The 23,672-nt window shown below is 35.6% G+C and overlaps 1 protein-coding gene across 6 annotated transcripts in view; it reads right to left on the bottom strand.

Annotated features, from left to right (window-relative positions):
• The window catches only part of STXBP5 (syntaxin binding protein 5), a 113,759-nt gene that overhangs the window by 16,608 nt on the left and 73,479 nt on the right, over positions 1-23,672 (bottom strand). For 2 of the 6 annotated variants that reach the window (XM_075707202.1, XM_075707204.1), the window contains exons 14-19: positions 22,975-23,015; positions 20,622-20,842; positions 18,898-19,076; positions 15,654-15,779; positions 15,019-15,170; positions 7,018-7,083 (exon numbers count right to left, since the gene is read on the bottom strand). In XM_075707202.1, coding sequence (XP_075563317.1) covers positions 7,018-7,083; positions 15,019-15,170; positions 15,654-15,779; positions 18,898-19,076; positions 20,622-20,842; positions 22,975-23,015 — 785 coding nt within the window. Of the gene's footprint in view, positions 1-4,360; positions 4,409-4,501; positions 4,562-7,017; positions 7,084-13,419; positions 13,504-15,018; positions 15,171-15,653; positions 15,780-18,897; positions 19,077-20,621; positions 20,843-22,974; positions 23,016-23,672 lie in introns of all 6 variants that reach the window. The other 4 variants (XM_075707198.1, XM_075707200.1, XM_075707201.1 and 1 more) reach the window with 4 other exon arrangements.

Raw genomic sequence — 23,672 nt, 5'->3', positions numbered from 1 at the left:
CACCCTGCTGCTCAAGGCAACAATGACTATTTTCTTTGTGTTTAAGACCGACACTTAATACTCCTCTAAATTAGAAAACCTAGAGTCATACACGGTCACACACATTCTTTCTGTTGTTAATATATACAATTAAATAAGCATCATATAAAAGTATGACATCAGAGAACTGTTCAGAAACAACGTTCAGGGTTCTTGGAGATTTCTCATAGGTCAGGCTTGAGGAGGCAGGTGTTGAAATATGAAAGGTTACCTCGGCATAGCATGTTATATTTCAGCATATAGCAGGTTCAACCAATTTGAAGAAGAAAACCTGAAGGCTGAGACATGACTGAACTACCAATAGAAAGCTGTGGTTTAAAAGTAATAGTACATTTTATTTGCACTGCATTATCCTGAGTTCATACTTTACAATGTATAGCACATAGTTTGAAAGCTATAGTGATTTCTCATCCATTCCTTATTTAAGGAAACAGTCTAAACCCTTTAAAAAAATTCGAAAGATTATAAAGACGACAAGTGTCTTGGTGTTTTGACCGACAAGAGAATAGTTTACATAAAGCCTATTTCATTTAACCTTTGATGAGAAATAAGTAAGCCACTTAGAATTTGTTATACATACCAAAATTCCCAAATTATTCTGTATTTGACAACTACATAGAAGAGAAAGATTTACATTACCACTTTCAAGATGCTTAAAGAATTGAATATTGTACTGGTGACAGTACAATACAGAAATTCATTATCAATGCTGAAATCTCTAAATTTGATATAAGAACAATAAAAACATTTTACAAGAGAATGTAAGAAAAGATGTACTCGATATACCCCAAATTAGATCGAAGTATTACAAACACATTGAAAGAAACAGTCTTACTGTGACATTAGGACAAATGAGAACTTACTATGAGCATCTTAAGATTTGGTTCCATTAAATCAGCATTAATAGTCAATGATATCAGCACTGTTTGAAAAATTTAGGTGTACACTTAGAATGCAACAAATGTGAGAAACCTTAAGTCAATAGTAACAGCAGGGATTATAGAAGTTTGGAATTAAGCTACTCTGCTTAGATCTGCCCACTAATATTGTTTGCAATTGTTTTTAAACTTATAAACTGCAGAAAATAAATAAAATCCAGATTATTTGACATGTAGCCTACTGGAACAGTTATGAAGGTCTTGGAGTTGACAATGTTTTGCATGCACCTTTACTACAGCTTCTTCCAGAAATGGACATTACAATACCTCTTGACTTCTCACCCAATTCGTACCTGTATATTTAATTGCATCTATCTCTTCATGCCAAACAATTAACTAACCAAAGCACGAGTAAAACAGCTTAAGATTTTGCTTCCACTGAACTGGATCACAACGCCTTTCTGTAAAAATGACATGGCCTTAGAAAGTAAATACTTCCTACTGATTCTTCTTCCTGTAAGTTTATCTACATTTGGTACACTTCTCTGTACTACTTCACTGCATATTATTTATACTTTCAAATATTTGCCATTCCTAAGAGAAATGGTTGCTTTTAATAATAGTCACAGTATTTTCTATAATTTCTAGAAATGGTTAATTAAACCAAGTATCTCCACATATCCAAGGTAACTGCAACTTTTCCGAAGATCACCTCTGATGCAAATAAAAGGGAAGCGTGACCCAAAAGCAACATATCTACAATAGGTCTTCAACTTGAGTTACTACCCATTCCTTAGCACAGAACTTTCACAACTGAGTATTTAGGAAAAAAACCTATCTTGACAGTATATATGGCAAAGCTGAAATGTTGGTACATGAAGCATTTACATTTTGTTTATGCTATTGTTGCAGTCTTAGATGGTTTTTGATCCTTTAACAAAGCAAGAATCCTTGTCTGATACTGTCACTAATGATAGAAACCTGTAGAAATGAAGATGTGTCTACATAAGTTTCAATAAAGTGATTGACAATGGCTTCATATTTCTAGATGCATGTGTATTATGTTACCACCTTACAGCCCTATCACTGAAATGAAATTACTTCTCACTTTGCAAGCAGCATTCCCTTACTCACTGCTCCCATGTGACAAAAAACACAGGACTGATATCAACAGCAATGAAATTACCAACATAAATAATTCTTCTTGTGTTTTGCAATCCATTTGACAGGTTGTATTTCACACATTGACAAAGAATGGAAAGAACCTGAACTGATTGCACTATATGCGAGGGCCAAGAGCTACGACCATGCCACATACATCAAAATTCATCCATGTGAACACAGTTGATGGTAAACAATTTGTTTCATACAACATGGTGAAGTTAATGACAGTAAGCGACACTCATATTTTACAAAACTCAATGTCCATTCACATTTTGTTGGCAATTCAGTTTAAAACAGTAAAATGCAAAACCATGCAACTATTAATAACAAAAAAGAGGTTTTACTTATGTGGAAGAGCTTAGAATGTAAGTTCAGAAAGAGGCATGCAGAGTAACCATGCCAGGTAAGGTATAGAAAACATGGCAGTGAAAAAAAAACCCAAAACCTTCAGTGCACAGCATCAAACCACTCCTCTAACAGAATGCAGATGAAATAATTAGGTTTCTTTAAACTTCCAATAAACTGTGCAACAGAAATCACAGTATGGGCTGACTGGGAGACACTTATGAATTACATGGCAAATGCGTTATTGTCTCAATTAACTCTGCATTTAACTTACACCCCGAAGAATGCATTACTTGCAAATAAATGTTTTGCTTTTTGGGTGTGAAAAACATCTGCAATACTTTCAGTTGAAAAGCTTCAAGCTGAAACAGATGTCAACAGTTCTACAGCGTTGTCATTAGCATTTTTTATTAATATTGTAACATTACTCTCTGAGAGAAGTGAAAAAAAAAAAAAAATGAAGCCACACTCAAACATACTATGTTTTTGTACAAGATAGGCTGTCTTAAGTTCAGAAGAGACTGCTTTGGGACAAAAGGGAAACATTACCTCATCAAGGGTCATTGATATAACATGCACAAGATTAAGTGTAGTTTTTCCCATAGAACTGAAGTTTCTAGTTAGCCCGAATTTCCTTTAGGAGAACATATTAATCAATACTCAGGTAAATGATACTAAATTTTTTTTTTAATTACAGATTAATTGACATAATATATTACTGACAGACATTTGCTTTCTTGAATTATATTCAGGCTTCCATTGTCTCAGAACTCATCTTCCCTAACATTTCTGTTATCACTGCAAGAAGGGCTCAACATAGTACTGAACACAGGACATATTTTTGCTCTTCCTCATTCTGTACCTCAGATTCATCATAGTCGTATTTATCTCACTGATTTTTGAATGATTCTTCTTCTCAATTACTGAATTGCAATGAAAGGGCTTAGGATAAAAGTTAAATTGCCAAACAGCAAATCAAAGGGAGACTACAGGAAAAGAAATCTCTTCCTCCCTAGTTTTAACCTATGGTTCAACACAACCTATGAAACAGTAGTTTAGCAGTTTTACTATATAAAGTAGTTTCAACCTTTTGATCTGACTAAAGAGATAAAATGAAATCCTCCTACAATGATATACTAATGTACTAAACAAAACCAAAATGAACCATTAACACAGTGATTCTGAAATGAAAATAACCATATCCCAGTTAAGGAAGAAGAGTCCCTTTCCCCAAATTAAATCATACAGCCTCTTGCCTTCATTTATTTAATTACGCAGTTGTCAGAAGTAGAGTTAATTTCGATTCCAATCATAAAAGGGTTCAATCTACCTGCATACAACATATTCCAAGGCAAGTTTGTCACCAAATTATTAAGACACATGTCTGGAGCTGGTAGGGTATTGTGTCACTGTTGGATGCAGTAATGGGGTATACATACATACATATATATATATATATGACCAAGTCCTCTTCCAGACGATTAGATGAAAACATGATACTACCTCTATCTTGACCACAGTCATATGGAAATCTGACCATATGGCTATGAATGCAACACATAAGAAACTAAATCAGTCACATGTTCTCAAAGAGGGTGTACCTTTGCAAAAGTAGTGGAATAATGTTGTGATTTGCATAGACTGAACTCTTAGTACAGATCAGAATTTCACCCATCCAGAAAATAGAGAAGAGCAATTGTAAAATCAGAGAATTTAAAACACCAATATCCTTGATTTTTTAAAAAAAATTATTGTGCCCAGTGTATTTAGTACAGAAGCAGCCCATAGAATTACCAATTAGCATAAAGAATGAAAAATTAATACCTTAATGCATTGAAATTTGAATTTTATTTTGGATTTTTTTGCTGCTGGGTTAGTGTTGCATGGAGTAAGGCACTGGATTAGGAACAGAGCAGAATTTTTCTAGTTCCTACCTATGTCATTGGCTACCATCTTGGAAAACTTTCTGCTTTTGGTCTTCACTGTAAATAATATTTTAATAAAAAGATCAATCTAAGTGTACCAAAGGATGAACTGAAGAAAAAATAAGACCATAGAAAAGAAAAATACTGTACCCTTTTCTATAAAATTATTCATTTTTTGATCATCATCAGAATTGTTTGGTGAACCAGAACCTATGAGTGAAGACAGAATGAAATGGATATACAAACATATATCTTTGACACAAAACCAATGTATTAATAAAAGCTTTGAGTTTAAGGAAGATACAAAGATGTATTAAAATATCAAATACTGATACTGGTATTCTCTGTAGCTGTAACTAGATACTATAAAGTCCAAATTATTTTCTTATGACAGGAATTCTGCCATATTGAGATAAACCACAAAAATTATAATGCAAGGTACAATGTTGCACAGTGCAGCAAGTTTATTGCTAGAAATATTTCTCTCATCAAATAAAATGTTTACCTTGAATAACTAGATTGCTGTCCTAATCATGGTTCCAGACACAAAGATTAACCTAAATTATGATTCACAGAACAATGCCTAAAAATAAACTCAAGTTTTGAATATTTGGTTTTTTTCCAATGCAGTAAGTCACCACTGGGCCACAGTTCTTCAACTACTCTGCAGACAACTTGGAGCCAATGCTGCCACCTGGGATTTTTCTGAATCCTTAATACTGAAAAACCAGGGGTGGCTATAGGCCACAACTTGAGGCTTATGACTGTCATGAAATTAAAACATAGTTCAACTAAAAAATGCCAAATTTCATTGGATTTTATACCGTGGAAGTATAAAAGAAGAATAGAATGCAATCATTTTGACACTCATGAACACAAAAACTTGACAGTTTACAATGCAATGCAATGTTTTATGGGTCAGATAAATGCCCCCAGAGCCTAAGCTTATTACCGTTTAACTTCTGTGGAAAAAGTAGGAGATAAAGTTATTATTTCTCTTGCATTTTCACAGTATTTCTATAGCTCTGTGTTATTAAAACTGTAGGATACTCTCCTAACTTGCATAGGCAGGTAGTCCCTTTCAGTCCTCTCAACTGTATAGCCACCCACTGGAGGAAGCCTAATGGAAGTTAGCTTCCACTTCTCTTCACCTGGGCATAGAAAGGTGGAAAAGGTGGAAGATGTAGATCACTTGAACAAATGCAGACTTCAGCCCAAATAGTGGCTGGTCTGTTTAACAGATCATAGCATAACAGTCAAAGCCAATAATGCACTCAATTGCCAATCCCATCCTCCAATCTTAAAGCTAGTAACAAGCAAACTTTTTGTACTAGTGTATTTGCCTCTTAACTAGAGAGCCTCTAGACTGGAAAAAGTTCATTTAAATCTGGCCTCTGTCCTGCATCTCAAGCTCACCAATACTGTGCAGCTGATTCCTCCAAAAGGTCCTCTTACCTCTCTGAAAACTGAATGACATTTTCAAGCTTCTTTCCAGTCTTGTGCTCTTGCTCAGAAAAAATATCATACTTAAACCAAACCTAGGGAACTGCAGCTCTTCTCTCTTCACAAACATCACCAAATGATTTCCATATCAGGGAGGTGCCTCCCTCTGAGTACCTTTCTCAAAGGAAAAATGGAGAAGCCTGCCACAAACCTTATCTCATTTACCAAGAGCTGGGAGGAGAGGACAGAACTGAGGGAAGCCAGGCACAGTCCAACCTCACTACTTCAAGATTCTGTTTTACAGGGGATTGCAACAGTGGCTTTCCCCCTCCATCTTTTGTCCGTTCACTATTTTTGGTACTTTAGACTTATTTCTCTTTAGTATTGTGTGTGTACCTAAGACATTATATACTCTTTTCACAGAATACTACTGTAGGTACTGAGTAAACCTGCAATTTTGTCCTTTAGTCCAACTTTGAGTACAGCTTTGAATGAAACAGATGAAGTGACACACTACTTTAAAAGTTTTCTTAGTGTAATGGTGAAGATAAGCAACAAGTTTTTAGCTACTACATGAAATATTAATCTCAAATACTATATATTGATGTACACCAAGTATTACATGGCTATAGCCTCAACTAGCCGGTATTAAACAAAATATTAAACAGTATTACATATTGCTGAAGCTTTAATTTAAAATATTCACATATAGTAGTGGCAGATGGAAAAAAAAAAAAAAAAGAGGGGGGGGGTGTTAAGTAGGGAACTCCCAATTTGTAAGGATGCCAGTTTCTAAAGACCTCTGATTCCAAAGAACAATAGTAATTTACTACTTATGAGGAACCAGAAATAACTAGCTGTTTTAACAGAAATAACCTTTACCACTTGTGAGGACTCTGAAACACAATCACATGAACTATTACAGGAATTTGTACATCTCTTATCAATGTTTCAAAATTCCATTGTCCAGTATGTTCCCTGAAGCATAAATATTTCAGATTATATCTCTCTTCACTCATCTTTATGACATATTCTTATTGCATCTCTTAAATCAGCCTTGTTTTAAAAATGCAGTTGTGCAACGCAGCAACATTTTTGACAGCTCAAACAGTTTGTGAGAAAACAAGAAGTTTTATATAATTAGTGAACTAGTAAATGTTGACTTAAAGCATGCCATCTTCTGGGCAAATAACAAGCTGAAGATCAGAGGAAGTTATGCTTACCTGAAGTGGGTGATTTGCAGCGATCTTCTGGCACCGTTGTACCTTCATTAATATCACAAAGACCTGCTGGAACAGAAAACCAGTGTAAAATAAATACTGCTGATATTTTATCTTTTCTTCCACTGCAGTTAGGACTTCATTTCTTATTAGCTACGAACCAAACAGTTGTGATAGAATTTCTCTTACCTGTTACTTTTTTTTTTTAATTTGGACATTACCCACAGTGACTGTAGAGTCACTTCTTCCTTCTAGTTTTCTTTACAAAACACACTTCATTATATTTCAGCAAAAAGCACCATATTTTCAGCAAGACAGACTTATCAGAACAGTTAATTATTTACATGCTATAGACACATATTAAGTACAAATATAATTTGTTTTGAAAAAATCCTAGAGTTACATTAAAAATACAGTTGCAAAAGAAAGTCAGATGAAAGAGGATCTTGAAGATTACAACCATGTATGCAGTATGACATGTGAAACTTCAGTGCCTTTTTCCAAATTATTTTCCCACTGTTACAGTGATATGCTTTGTATTTTCTGTTGCATTGCCAAGTTCATTTTCCAGCAAAACTCCTTATTTATGGCAATAACAGAATTTAGGTTCTAGGGTGCTTACAAAAGTGTTCTTCCTTGTATGGAGGAATTTCACTAAATTCTTACATCATCAAATCTGATCATTGAATAACTACAATATGTTAATATCTAGAAGCTCATTCCTTCCATTTCAGTGAAGGAACTAAAGCATAGGAGTCCACAATCAGATGCTAAAGATGGAAATTGCCTCATAAGGGTCCTAAATATTATTCCATAGCACTAACTAGAAGTATACAGAAGTATACTAGAAGTATATTCCTGTATATAACTAGAAGTATACTGGAAGTATATTCCTTTTTGACAAGAAACTGCTGTCAAGACTACCCATGATTAAGAAAAGTGAATTTTATTGATATTTTAAGGTTAGTAATGCATCTTTAGGTTTATATAATAAAATTTTCCTTCAGAAATTTCATGATGTGATACTAATGCAAACAAGCATGTAATACTTAACAGTAATAGTTAAGAAATATTTGTTAAAATGAAAGGTTTTTACATGCACACAAATATTTCAAATAGTCAAAAAGCTTGAGAGGTGTAATGGTAATGGCTAAGGCAACAAAGGCTTGCACATGCAAAGCCTGTCTATACAGCTGTATTCTACACATTCACTTGTACATCTGTACATATCTTAACAGATGACAAAAAAATATGGGAACAGCACTACTCTTCTATCAAAGCTTTAGAATTTCCAAATACTAAACTAGAAGTTAATTATTTAAAGGAAAAAAGGTTCTCCTGAAATATCGTATGAATGTGGAACATGTTAAAAGTATGTAGCATTCACACACAATTTCATTTATGCAAAGTAGTCTTTTTACTTTTTTACTTAGATTACTAAGAGCATGTATGGCTTGAACCTCAAAACTCAATGACTAGGATTGATGTGAAATTGTCAAATGACCATAAGGCTTGATTAAGCCTACAACTAACAACAGTCCAGGAACTGATTTAAATTCTAAAATGTATGGTGAAATCCCAGGTGGAAGCTCTACCTTTCCACTACACAGGAGAAAGAGAAAATAAACTTATTTATCAGTAAATCAATGAGCACTATGGGATAATCGTGGTACATATTCTCTAACAAAGTGTGATTTGACCTCTGAAAGCACCAGAGTTTTAAACATGCATGGGAGTCTAAATGTTTTGTACTAGACAGGGTTGTGTAAAAAGATTTTTCAAAAGGTAAGTGCTACTCTCCGAACAAGCAATACAAGTTTTAGATAGTAGCAATACTGGGAGGACAAGCCTGTACTGTGCTTTTAGAAACAGTTGTGTTTCTAGATCACACACACTCCTTCGGGAGCCAAACTGTACAAATCCAAACATGCAGTTCAAGAACTTAATTTCCTCTTTCCTGCAAATATTTTAATTCTTTACCTTCATAGGAAGAGTTTAACTTCTCACACTAGCTTTCCTATGAAAAGTGAAATCCTGCATTGACAGGAATAGTCTTTAGCCAAGAATGAAGTCACATAACTGCATGCTTGATTTCTTTGTAAGAAGTCTTGAGGCTATGATTTGATTAATATACATCTTAATGAATAACTTGTATCAATTGATCCAACAGAAAACCCCCAAAACATTCTTTCATCATAAACCTATGCACTAATTTTATGCATTAGGTAAGATTTATCCCACTGAAGAGTAAGTGTGCATTATGACAATCATTACGGCACATACACCTTGGAAATCTAAGCATAGCCATTACTGCTATTATTTAAGAAAGAGAAGAATGGACAGGAACAGGTAAAAAGTAATTTTATCTATGACTGCATTAGTAATTAAAGTAAGCAGAGAATAACAAGAATGATCCGAGTTAAGTCTGTGAACTATGAGGGTCTGTCCATGACCAAGAAGAAAGAAACTGGTGTAACAATCATTACTGCTGTTCATCTTAAAACCCCAGGTACCCTGATAGAAGCAGTGTGTGCACTGGCAGTAAGACAGCTCTCCTGGAAAAGTTCTCTGGTTTCAGTCTTACAGCATATGTGCTAATTGCTGTGGATTACAAAAGCAACTGATTCAAGATTTTCCATTTCAGAACTGCAAAGACTACAACCTGACTAGAACACAAATATATGGAAAAGTGACCTTCTAATAAGCTTTTAGCTGATCTGTCTGAACTCTAGTAGCAAGAAGTTTGAAAAACCCCAAAATTAATTAAAAAAATATCAAATAATGTCATTAAAGATATAAAAATGTTGCATTAAAAACTCCCTAGAATTACAGCTGAAATTAACTTATGTATAAAGTTTCATGAGACATTTGTCAGTTTTTCACATAAGCTTTAGGCAGATGTATCTCCCAAGAAACTACAACTTGACTGGAAACTAGCCTAATTAAAAATTACAACTAGAACCAGCTTGATATAACTAGCAACCTGATCTAGTTAAAGCTGTCCCTGCTCACTGCAGGGGGGTTGGGCTAGATGACCTCTAAAGGTCCCTTCCAACCCAAAGCATTCTATGATATGAAGATATAAAATTTAGAATTAAGAACCTGAAAAATGGAGTAGAAAAAAATCCCCAAACCCAACAATCAAACTCTCGATTCCATTCTGGACTTGGCTTAGCCACAGCTGATGTTGGTCTTGTTTAGTTGACGTTTAAGCCAAAAATTCAAATAGAGTTCATGTCCAGAGCCAATTCAAGGAGAAAGGGGATAGGGAAAACAACTAGAACAAGCAACCCCACAAGAGTTCTAGGCACACACTTTCTTCAAGTTTGACTCAACCCCTGTTCTGAAACCCTTGTAGATTACATTCAAAAAAGGCTTTTTGATATATAATAATTAAAAAAAAAAAGTCACATGCATGCAAGAACTGCTTCTATTTTGTCTGAATCCTAAACTGGCTCTGGTAGAACTAAGAAATACTAACTTATAAAAAGTTGTATTATATTGTACTAGTTGAGAAGTCACATAAAACCTTGTAACTCCCACTAATAGTAAGCTGCAAAAGAGTTAAGATTGGTGTCTTATGTGAACTTAATTATGTAACTAAGCAAGGAAAAAACAACAGCTGTCTGTAAATTTTGGTGTTTAGTTATAACACTATGAATTATTTGATATTTGATATTTTGATACTAATATTGGCTTTCTTCTTAATGGCTCCTGTCATATTTAGCAAACTATCAAGCAAAGGTCTCTAAACAGTGTAAGCCTCCACTGTGTATAGAGTTTTCATCGCACTATAAAGCTTTTACTTACACATTGTGTCTTTTGGCATGTGGCCAAAGTTGTTGTTTTCCCCACCACTATTGTGACCTGAAGGCAAAGGCAGACTTTGTTTTTGCCCTTGACAAGCACCATTTTCACCCTTGACAAGCACCTGATGACACTGTCTAGCAGGCCTTCACAAAAACACATATACTGCATGCTTCATGAATTGCTACCCGAAACATGTGAGTAATATACCTGGTATGAATCACTGATAAATTCCAAAACACGATCCCAACAGGGAGCTTGTATCTGTTGAGCTAGCCTGAAATGACAGTTTACAGTCTAGCTAGTGTAGAGGGCCTTTTCTCTAAATAGATGCTGCTTTAAGACGGGAATCTGAATTTCTTTTCTGAGTAGAAAAAAATAAGATGACAGAAACATACATCATATTCTTGCAACACAAGTGAAGGGAAAATCTTGCATTTTTTAAAAAGTCTTTTTAAGTTTTCAATTGGTTGACTCGGGACATGCCATTTACTAAACTATAAATATGTAAGCAGATACTGATGATCTATTAAACAGACATTTTACGCTGGAACATGCAGAATACCAGGGTTCTTAAAGAGGAAGGACCAATTCTTGCTGTGTTTTTGGGGCAAAATGGAAGTGGTTGAGTAACAGTGAATGATGTTTTCCCACTCCCCTCTATATTGAAATAATTTAATTTTTGGTTCTGCCAATCTTGGGATACAATGTACAATAACAATATGCTGCTCTGTTGCATGCTGTCTGAACCTGAACTTAATATAATTAAGAACTTGTCTAAATGCATGCATTGGCTAGTATGTTTTGTGGTTTGTTTTTTTTTTTTATATACCTTGTGGTTGTCTCAGATAATGGAAAATACCCTCAGTTTCTCTAAAACCACCACATTAAATACATAAGCACTTTCCCTAGGAAGATCTAGAAATTAAGTACTAATACTCCCTGAAGGTTATTAGACCTGTACAGTAGTTGAAAATTTCTTATTTGTAGAAAAATAAATTTAGAAGTATTAAAATACGAATGTTTTAAAGATAAAGAATTCAATGAAGGCACATCTTTCAAAACAAAACCAAGGAAGCATAAGTTCTTTGTATCTTTGAAGACCCAAACACAGACATTAATGTTTAAGAAAGGGAGAATGCAAAATCCAAGTGTTCTGACTGACTCTTACGGTTCCAATCCTATAAATATAGCAAAGGATAGTTCTTTAATGTAACAGACTTATTTGTGGAAAATTACATAGCAATAACGCTCTATTATTTAAGCTATTGAAGTCTGGACAACACATACATTGAAAGAACTACAAATAATTGGAAATATTAAATGATAACTCTAGAGAAATTATTTTCAGTTTTTAAAAAGACTGTAGCTCCAGCTAATCAAGACATTAGGAGCATGGTAGAGGGAAAAAGAATTAACTACATGGTTAAGAAATTAACTCTTTTGTACAAAACCTGTTTTAACTTATGCCTAAATTAAATAGTCCAGGTAAATTCAGCTTTACAATCGTTGGCTTCAGAAACCAGTTTTGGGACTTCTACCCATCTTTTACTTCCCTTCACAATAATAATCAGTGGCAGACCCTGGTTTTCAGTTCTGTATCATCTTAAGGTGGAGGCATTTCTTTTATGCCTAGCTACTTTTCTCCCTTGGCAGCAGAGGATGGAAGACTATACAGAAAGCAGTACTTGGCTATTGAGCCTACCCTCTCTGAAATGTGTTTCTTTTTTCTTGTGGGGGGAAAAAAAACCTAGCAGAACTAACAGAATCGGACCACAATCTCAAGTCTGTTTTTTTAAGTCCAGGTCATTCTTCCTTTAGCTTAGTTTTATTCTACTCTGCTTCATTAAAAAATGGGGTCAGATTACCTTCCTCTGCCCAAGGGATGGAACAAACTGGCATCCTAGGGAAAGGAACAATGTTATACTTTTAAAAATCAGCTTTATGTTCTCCAAATTCTTGGATGCTGTGAGTGATGGAGTAAGTCAGAGAAGCCCTCAGGTAAATCATGGTTCTGATAGGCTACCTCCCTCACATAGGTGCCTGAATTTCCAAACTACCTGGAAGCCCCACAGGGCTGTGCAATACACAGCCACCTCCACTCTTAATCCCTACGAACATCATCTTTGTAGAAGTCAATTTTCATTTGCAATAGACAAATCACTGTCTTTTATAATGTTAAATATTATTATTATTAATAACAATAAACCAACACTGGAGTTCTGAAGCTTTTTCTGCCAGAAAGGGGACCAAGCAAGGGAAGCTTCTAGCCTCAGATCTCAAAACACTAAATTTGGCGAGTAAGATCTTGGGTCTGTAGACATTAGTAACTTCTGAAGACAGGATCTCCTTTTGATTTTGATATTTATTTATTTAAAACACAAAATACAGAGACCATTACGATTGCTTTTTTCTTTCAAGTTTCTTTTAAAGATGCCATGAACAAGAAACATGATAGGTGCGTCATGGATTAAAAATCAATTTCTAAAAGTAAAGCTGTTAAAGTGGACTAACAAAAATATTTACAGTTAGTGAACAAGTCAAAAAAAACCCAAATTCAGATGTTCGAAAACATTTTATTGCCATGAGATGACTTACTTATATAAGAGGTGCGAAGCTTTTTCACAGACTCTGAATATAAGTTAGAAAGGCCGCACATGCAAGAAGCCACAGTCAGCATACCTTTATGAAGCAATGAGAAAAGGAAAGACGGAGACACTAACAGTACATTTGAGACAGAAAAGCCAACAGAATAACTTGTATAACCAGGCTTATAAAATGCTCTTGCCATGCAGATCATTAGTATTACGATGCAAGATGAAAAAATACATGATTTCAAGTAACACTTATATTCATGAGCAAAAAGGACTTTATTCATGAACATCTTAGAGACACAGTTGTAACTCAGTTATGCGGATCCAATACATTAAAATAACAAAAGGCAAGAAAAACAAAGCAAGTAATGTTTAAGACTCCAAAAGGCAGTTTATAATCTAAATGCATGAAGCAGAATTTAAGCCCTTTAATCCCAAGAGGAATTAACAAAGTCAACCAGTAAAGTTATTTTTTTAAATACAGTTCTTATTTATTAGAAGAATGTATTTTATCTAACAGGATGCCAACTGTGTATGTTCTGCTCTACATCAATGTTTTTTGGACCAGTTTCCTCAGTTGAAATAAGCTGACTGGTGCTAGCTGGAACTTGCTCAAACCAATGATTTACTAAAATATATCTTGGAGCATCCATTTCAATTTGAGTAAAATATTACCTAAAGAACTTACCTGGACTTTATTCCGGGTCTCAAAATAAAGCAACCACCACTAGAGCATGAAGTTTTTTGAACAGTTTATTTCCTATTGAAAAATTATCATTTGGGGCAGCAGTGACATTGTTTATCATTCTGTCTTTAGCTGTTATCTAAATTAACTTAAAAATATCCACTACATAACAAGGAGGAGAAAATAATTTAAAAATACTGAATTTTCCTTTTGACAATAAAAAGCTTGGAATTTTGACTGAAAAGTCACTTTCCTCCTCAGCTGCAAAGAAACACCCTTCTTCACTGTATCTTTATATCGAAGTCCTTTTTTCAAAAAAGATTTATTTTACCAGTTTGTATTTGGAAGTTTATTTGGTTCATTTAAATCAAAGGCTTCCTCGCAAGCATAACATAACAGCATACACAATGTAACATGCTTTAGCTTGTCAGGGACATTTCTAGTCAAAGTTTAAAATAGGAAGCCAAAAGATCCCAGCAGATACATTGGCTATCTGCAGACACTAATGGTTTTATATAAGCATGTGATACGGGTACTAGGGTTATCAGAAATACCAGGATACTTCCACTTCTTCATCCTGTGTTATTGAGTTAAAATCTTGTAAACTACATAAATCCATTGTACATTCATACTTATATCTATTCACACAGATAATGTTTTCCCACCTGCTTTTTCTTAAAACATACATTACACTGAAAAGTAAGTAGCGATATCAAGCCATCAGTAGAATCCACTAAACAGTTTTGAAGGAAATATTGAGTAACAAACCTGCAATAGTGACGTTAGGGACAGATGAAGAAGAAAGGATGAAACCACAATGGAGAAAAAGTATGCTTGTATTCAAAGAATATACATTAATAGCCCAGATAAGCTCAGAAGAAAGGCACAGTTTGTTTTAACAAGTTTTGAGTTACTCACCTCCAGATGGTTGCCGAGTTTTTCGGGGAGATCGTGGCTCCCTGCGATAAGGATCATTGGAGCCATACAGTTCAATAGTGCCTAGATTCAAGAGCACTGTCTTCTGGAGGTAATCAACCATGGCAATACCATTACAGTTTCCAAAAACTACTCTGGAAAAAGAGAAGTGGAAGGACAGATAGTGCTAATCAAATGTTGGTAAGTTTTACACAAGTATTTATTGCTGTTCAGAATTTCAAGAATTCCTAATTTTTATGAATTACCCTAAATTACGTATATTTATAAATTACTATTTTAGAATGCAGTATTGTTTAATTGTTCTCTTGTAAAAACATGTGACACTGAGTAGAACAGATCACCATTATTGTACTTTCCAACCTATCTGACAGAGCCTTAAATGCCATTTACTCCTGGCTGTACAGTGGCAGGTGAGGAAGTGTGATGCTGATTTGTTTCTGATGTTAGCATCATCAGGATCTGCCATGACCCAAAAGGAATTATGTTTAAAGCACAGGAGACTGCCTCTCTGGTGATGTTGTGCAGCTCTTGTGAACACACATGGAGACTTAATTTTTAATAGCTAATTTTAAACCACCTTACCAGAATAATGAAAACACTGTGTAGAATATACTTACAGGCCATACGCTGAGTTGACTGCTAAGCTGGTTATCTGTTGAGGAGGTTCTCCACTCACCCACACTAGCTGGATAACTAGCTCAATTTGGTAGCCTGGAGACTGCTTGAGAGGAGAATTTTTAACTCTGCAAAGTAAACAAAACATGGTATCTTTTATGTTTCTCCACAGTCCCCATTTTTTCCTTATGGCCTGAGTTCATTAAATTCTACACCACACTGGACTTTAGGAAGTTGGAAAACTGCAAAAAAGTCAACACAAACACATAAAGCAACCAGAAAAAAACCACACTGGAACTGGTCATTCACTTCTTTTTAAGACCCTTTTGATTCATTACCTAATTGAAAATTAATTGAGAAATGATCACAAATATTTCTTTTCTCCTCTCTTCAAAGCAAGGAATAACAGCGTTAGCATGCTGTATTGACTTGAATAAAGGTGTTCAGTGTCTAAAAGGAAGGTGTTACCAATTCTTTTAAGAGTTCCCAAAAGAACTGTGATTTAGAGAATCATGGAATCGTTTAGATTGGAAAAGACCTTTAAGGTCATCAAGTCCAACCATTAACCTAACACTACCAAGCTCACCACTAAAACAATCAAGGGTAGAGTAATAATTAATTTCATGTTTCCTGGCTTGGTAGATGGATTACTTTTTAATGAAAGTAAAATTAGGAACCATTCAGGTTGGAAAGGACCTCTAAGATCATCAGTCCAACCGTCAACCCAACACCACGATGCCCACTAAAACATGTCCCAGAGTGCCACCTCTACACGGTTTTTTTGAATGCCTCCAGGGATGGTGACTCCACCACCTCTCTGGGCAGCCTCTTCCAATGCTTGACTACTCTTTCCGTGAAGAAATTTCTCCTAGTATCCAATCTAAACCTCCCCTAATGCAACTTGAGCCCATTTCCTCTCATCTTATCGCTAACTATGTGGGAGAAGAGACCAACACCCACCTCGCTACAACCTCCTTTCAGGTAGTTGTAGAGAGTAATAAGGCCTCCCCTCAGCCTCCTCTTCTCCAGGCTAAACAACCCCAGTTCCCTCAGCCGCTCCTCATAAGGCCTGTGCTCCAGACCCTTCACCAGCTTTGTTGCCCTTCTCTGGACACGCTCCAGCACCTCAATGTCTTTCTTGTATTGAGGGGCCCAAAACTGGACACAGTATTCCAGGTGCGGCCTCACCAGTGCCGAGTACAGGGGGACGATCACTTCCCTGCTCCTGCTGGCCACACTATTCCGGATACAAGCCAGGATGCTGTTGGCTTTCTTGGCCACCTGGGCACACTGCTGGCTCATGTTCAGCCGGCTGTGGACCAATGCCACCAGGTCCTTTTCGGCCAGGCAGCTTTCCAGCCACTCTTCCCCAAGCCTGTAGCGTTGCATGGGGTTGTTGTGACCCAAGGGCAGGAGCCAGCACTTGGCCTTGTTGAACTTCATACGGTTGGCCTCAGCCCATTGATCCAGCCTGTCCGGATCCCTCTGCAGGGCCATCCTACCCTCGAGCAGATTGACACTCCCACCCAGTTTGGTGTCATCTGCAAACTCCCTGAGGGTGCACTCAATCCCCTCATCCAGATCACTGATAAAGATATTAAACAAGGCTGGTCCCAAAACTGAGCCCTGGGGAACACCATTTGTGACCGGTTGCCAACTGGATTTAACTCCATTCACCAGAAGTCTCTGGGCTCAGCCACCCAGACATTTTTTTACCCAGCGAAGAGTACACCTGCCTAGGCCATGAGCTGCCGGCTTCCTAAGAAGAATGCTGTGGCAGACAGTGTCAGAGACTTTACTAAATGGAAGGGGTGAGGGGTGCATGTGGAAGAAGTGTGATGAAAAGGGAAACTGAAGCAGAATGTGTGATACAGACACAAACAAAAAACTGACAATATGGTAGAAAAAAATGAAAGCAAGGAAAATTATTATAATGGTAGACTGGTTGTATGGAATGAATCTGGGAATAGAGGAATTGAAGCTCCTGGAAAGATTTTTTTTTTTTTTCATGGTGATGAACAAACTTATGAATGTCCTGCATAAAGGATTAGGTCTTTCATCTTTTAAGGTGAAAAAACTTACATAGAACATAAGCTCCCCCAGTTCCTGAAGTCTCTTTCCTTTACCCATTCAGTCCCATTAATGCATATTTTGGTTTGCCAATATTTTACAAAACTTCAGAATTTTCCCATTTTTCTACTCTGTCCAGTTTTCTTTAGAATTTACTGTCTTTAGAAAGATACTTCTGCAACTCAGCACAAACAATGAGACACAAAACCTCCCACCCAGAGAAAATAAGTCCATCAAATTTAGTTATTTTCTGGATGGATGCACTCAGAATTAAAATCCAAGTTGAGACCTTAAAACTTCAGAAAACAGAAAGTACATATATATCTTAACTTTCTATCTGAAAATGAAGTTCAATGTACATTCTGTAAGGAAAAGGTGATGGACTAGAGGCCACATAATGCACTCCTGTAGAAGAGTAAAAAAGATTGTCTTCTTTTAACCTTCACTTCTCAAATGAGTAAAAGTTCATACACGAAGAACCTTAAGGAAAAACCTCCCAATTTAAAAAAATCTGAAAATTGGTCAAAGACATACACTGCAAGGCATCATGCAAAATGAAGATCCATAAGATTGGGACATTTATTTAATTGTTTCCTGTTGCCAGAATACAAAGTAGTTCCCTTGGACAGTTATGAAAAAAAAAGTTTATAAGCCTAAAAAGAGTTACCTCTCAGTTATTTGTAAGCATTTTCATTGCTTTTGATTTGGCTCTAAAACCCTAAGGCTCTGGAAAACTAACAGGTGAAATCTATTCAGACATACTTGGCCTAAAGTTAAGGGGAGCCACAAAACATTAAGTTGCCTGTTCATTTCAATGGACAGTAAGATTTCAAACTAACTATATTGCTGATATTGAAGATGTTTGCTCTAAAGAATGAGCATCTATAACTACACTAACATCTATGCCAAAATTTCCTAAAGCAAGCAGCAGTCATAAGGTAGAGAATTTTCAGGTATTTTAAAAAAAATCAGCTTATGAAGTTTAAAGAAACCAAGATTGCAATAGTAATTTCTCAAAACAGAGCTCAACTCTCAGATATTTGGAAAATGTTGCTCTAAGAAATAAAACATTTTACCAACAATGACGTTTCTGAAATAATATCAAAGTACATACATTCTCATCACATATTCTTGTAAAGTTTCACACTCAACAAAAGTATAACGGAATATAATTACTTTAAACATGGGACATTATCACGAAGTCCATCCGATGAACTGCTACTAGTAGATGGATGAGACTGGGGAACAATGGATTGAGGATTGGAACCTGTGCCTGGAGTTGGCAAAGGTGGCACCTGCTCACCATCTGGAGATTCAACATCATTTATTTCATATAACAGACGTACTTCCAGCATCTGTAAATGAGAGGGGGGAAAAAAAAAAAAAATCAGTAATTCTGCCTTTCAAAAAACTATATATGAAATAAATGAAGTGCAACTGAAGATACTAATGATTAAAGCGACATCCAGGACTTTTCCATCTTTTAAAAGATAACAGTAGCTTAATGAACAGCACAACCTAAACACACACACGTGATCTTCAGAAATACAGAGTCATACTAACTACTACAGACTGAATATCTGAAGATTGTTAAAACATGAAAATCTAACCTATTTTTCAATATTTAAAGTTTGCTGCTTAACATTGGAAATAAATTAAATAGTAGATACAAGACCCATTTAATTATCATTCTATGCACATAATAAATTCTCAGTTATAATGACAACTTGTTTTATGTAGTTCAGGAATGCTAAAACTAAGAAGAGCTGAAGGCATGTAGACAGCTATGCTTTATACTGTTGTAGCACTGTACACATGGGACTTAGTTCAATGTTTAATGTTGCACTGAACTAGACCATACATTTTAAAGAATTGCAAGTTCATCATGATTTCAGATTTCCTTCTGCTGGGTCTATAGCAATATTAGTATTAATTGTAGTGCAGTGTAAAGAAAGTTTTCTGCTATTTTATTCTCATCACCTGCAAAGTAGAACTTAACTCATGGACTGAAACAAAGGGCTATACAGTATTTTTTAAAGCATTCCTAGTACTGAAGAATACTTTCCTAGGGGCTGCTTTATAAAAATAATTTAGAAAAAAACATCCCCTCTGAAGGGAATGTACTTGTACATAAGTAAACACCAGAAGGAAAAAAAATGCCTCATCTCCTTATACCAAGACTTACCTGAAAGGGGCAGAAGGGGGGCGGGGTGAAAGAGAGAGAAAAAAAACCAACTACATTATGATTAATGCTTTTTCAGAACATACGATATTGTATAATTAAATGGCTTCAAGTTAGCTTTCAGCTCGTACATTTAGATAAGTAAAATTGCATGTGTGTGTCTGATTTAACAAAGGACTTCTCAAACTCTTGTAATAGAACTAGTCATTGTACCTTATCCAGAATAAAACTGTGACACAGTAAAGTCCTTAGCAGACCTTAAGGCATGTCTAGCATGCTTCTATTCTTCTAGCTCTGCATACTGCAGAAGTTTTGCCAAGGCAGATGGTAATTATTAGGAATCAAGGAAAAAAAATTGAATCAAGTCCCTAAAAGCTTTGAAAATTCAACTCCATCTCTCATTCACTTTTGTTTTAATTTTACCTTTGATACAGCCAAGTTTTGATCTGCTATTTGCTTAGATAGATAGAACAAAGAACTGTTATTGGCTGCAAAACCTGAAAAAGCCAATGAAAACCAAAACCTATTTGCGCAATTTTCACTTTTGCCGAATTTCATAATTTATTATTTTTCCTCCGCAAAAATATACCTCTTCATTTTGAGGCAATTGTTTTTGTCCATTTCACTAGTAAAATGAAAGACAATGAGGAACTAAATTGCTAAAACAGTTCTAATATAGCTAAATCCTACAAAGTTAGAAAACGGTTATACTAATTACCGGAATGACTTCTGTTGTCACTTCCTGCTTGCTGAACCTGTAAATAATGACATGCGCAGAAACTCCAGCTATGCACAGCATTCTACTTTCTGGACACCATGAGATGATCTGAATAGCATATGGATCTTCATCTACTATATCTGTGTTTGGCCTGTCATCTTTATTCCGTGATTTTTCAAATACTTTGGCTGTTTTTAGCTTATAGAGTACTTGCAGCGTTACTAGGAACAAACCAAAAGAGATAAAAATTAGTTTTCATCTAAACAGGTATTTCTCTCTTGTTAATTTTTTTTTACTTAGAAACTTCTCTTCATAAAGCCACTATATTCAACAAAAGAGGGCAGAGCAGAAGCACTGAACATCTGTGTTGGCTCTGCCATCACTTGCCCAATGCAGGATCAGTTAGTACAATTAAAAAAACAAAAAACCAACAGACACCACACCAAACACCACCACTTTTCCTGAGATATATACTCAGCTTCAGTTATAAACTAAGCCCTCACAGCTTCTCAAGGCTTAACTATACTTTGGGATCTCTTTCTAACAATAACATCTAGTTACATATACCATACTCACAACTTAAGCCTACCTATGGCAGAGAAGGTGAAGCTCCTTTCCTTTCTCCTTATGGTATTTCAAATCCATGGCCTCTCACCTGTGCCTCAGACTTAACAGCCTCAGGTCCTCCAATTTTTATTTTGTGCTGTCTGATCATTCAGAAGTGCTGCCCTCTGATCAGTCCACATTTTTCTTGATAGCACATTTCCTAGAACTGTTCTAGTGAGGCCTTGCCACAGTTTAAAATTGTGAAAGAGTTACTCCATGTTCGTTTTACAGATATTCCCATTTATTTATACCAAAGATTATTTTTTTGTGCAACACTGACACTGCAATCCATTAGACCTCCAATTTTTTTTTTGACCAAAACATAAGTTCTGAGTGTAAGTCATTGATCCTATATTCAAATAAGTGGTCTTGGATGCTATTCAATAAATAGCAATATCATTCTCAACTGTAGTTCTTTCTTACATTTTCTTTCAACTGTCTTGGTGTTGTGTTCAAACTTCACAGATATATCCTCTAGTCAATGGCCCAAATCACTGCTACAAATACTAATTGTATCATTAGGAAAGTTTGATTCATATCATCCTTTGTCCTCTTCCATATTTCAACATTTTTACCTGAATCACATTTCCCTAGTTCATCTGTAAGACTGTGCTATTAGAGAGATTTAAAAGTTTTAAAAATCAAGACACAGGATACCTGCAGTTTATCCCTTAGCAGGCTTATTTGTCTGTTTTAGAAAGAAACTAAATGTCTTTAACAGGACCTCCTTTTAACAGATCTATACTGAAAAGAATTTTTAAGCACACAAAATCAATCAGGTTTGGGTGGGTTTTTTTCCCCTTTTCTCACCCCCCTCCCCCCTGCTTCCACACACACCCCAAACTTGAAATTAAAGATCTATAACACTCCAAATACTCCTCCTCCCAGTTTTTAAAACATATACATTGCATCTGTTCCTTCCCACACCCACACACCCCTTAGCATTTTGGAATCTCACCAGTCTTCCACAAGTTTTCAAAGACAACTGATAATGATTCCAAGATTGCTTCAGACAGCTTTTAAGTACCAAGAGTACGGTTAGTAAGAACTAGATGAATTAAAACATCTAACTCTGTATAGTCCATTCTAACTTGAATTCTTACTGCATTTCTCACTGTTAGCTGTGTAGACCATCAGATGCAATTCACTCTTTAACTGAAGAGAGCTATAAAATGGGATCAGACTCTTCAGGCCTGTTCAGTGTTCCACCAAAGAAAGTGTTTTTATTTTACTTTTCTCCTGCCTTTCTTCACAAATGCCTAAATCATTTTATTAGCACAAACTACTACTGGTTCCAAGTCTCATTTTTAGATACTGTAATTTATGGGGAGCTGATGTCTTATAAACACATGCCTCTCTCATGTCTATAAAGACAGAAATAACTTACTGAAATTCAATTGTACTAAAAAGGAATGCATTTGCCTGTCATGCATCTCTATGCTCAATAACGTGCTTCTGGAAGGTACTTTAAAAAAAAAAAAAAATTTAGAACTCTTCCATTCTAGCTGGCCCTTGGACTACCAGTGCATTTTCACTGAGGGGGTAAAAACAGTGAAGCAATTAACTAACTAATAATGTTAGTTTTATTTAATTTTAAATCAAAGTTTCCTATGGAGTTACTGACTCTACATGATGCAGAAAATAATGAGAATGACTAGTCTGCAATTATATTCCATTAGAGAAATCAGTAAGTTTAGAAAACTCCTACTGCACAGGAAAAAAAAAAATCTCTACTGAAAACACTTACTTGCTGAGGCATCCCAAAACTTGATTGACCCATCAGCATGCCTATGGAATATTAAAAAATTAATAAGATGGTAAAGTGGTTAGTTGGAGTATTAGACCTCTTTCCTACTCATTAGAAAATATATGGCTAACATTCTATTTTTATTAGTATTCTTAGTGACGCTATTCTCACAATTTATTAGAAGCCAATATTTTACAAACATGTGCCCCAATTACTTTAGACAGAACAGATTAAAAAAAAACATTTGGAGGCTAACTCCCTGAAATTCCACTGTACTAACACTAATTTATCATTTTAAGTACTGATTTCAGTTACCTGCATTTCCCATAAGCAGTTTGGTATACCTTACCATGTGTTGTTTTTTAAAAGACGCCATTTATTTGGAGTGACACTTGTAAAGGAGATGCCTAAATATACTGTATTTCAGTGTAAATGAGTCACCTAACAACTTTTTTATTTATCGCTGAAATTGAGAATCAGATGACTAGATTTTTTCAGGACTGTCTCTGAAAGCCTCTGCAATGTGTAGTATAAAGTGACAGTAATCCTCATTAGGGCTAATGAAAAAACTTCAGTAGCGCTCTCACTTTCAGTGATGCACCGCACGGTTATAAATTAAGTTTTATTTATACTCCTTAGGGTAATATTAAAAGGATCAGTCTCAAAAGAGATCAAAACAAACAGATTTAAGTATTTGG

The sequence above is a fragment of the Pelecanus crispus genome, chromosome 3 (genome assembly GCF_030463565.1).
Source record: "Pelecanus crispus isolate bPelCri1 chromosome 3, bPelCri1.pri, whole genome shotgun sequence".
NCBI lineage: Eukaryota > Metazoa > Chordata > Aves > Pelecaniformes > Pelecanidae > Pelecanus > Pelecanus crispus.
The sequence above is the reverse complement of the archived record's forward strand: the minus strand, read 5'-3'. Positions and strand labels throughout refer to the sequence as shown.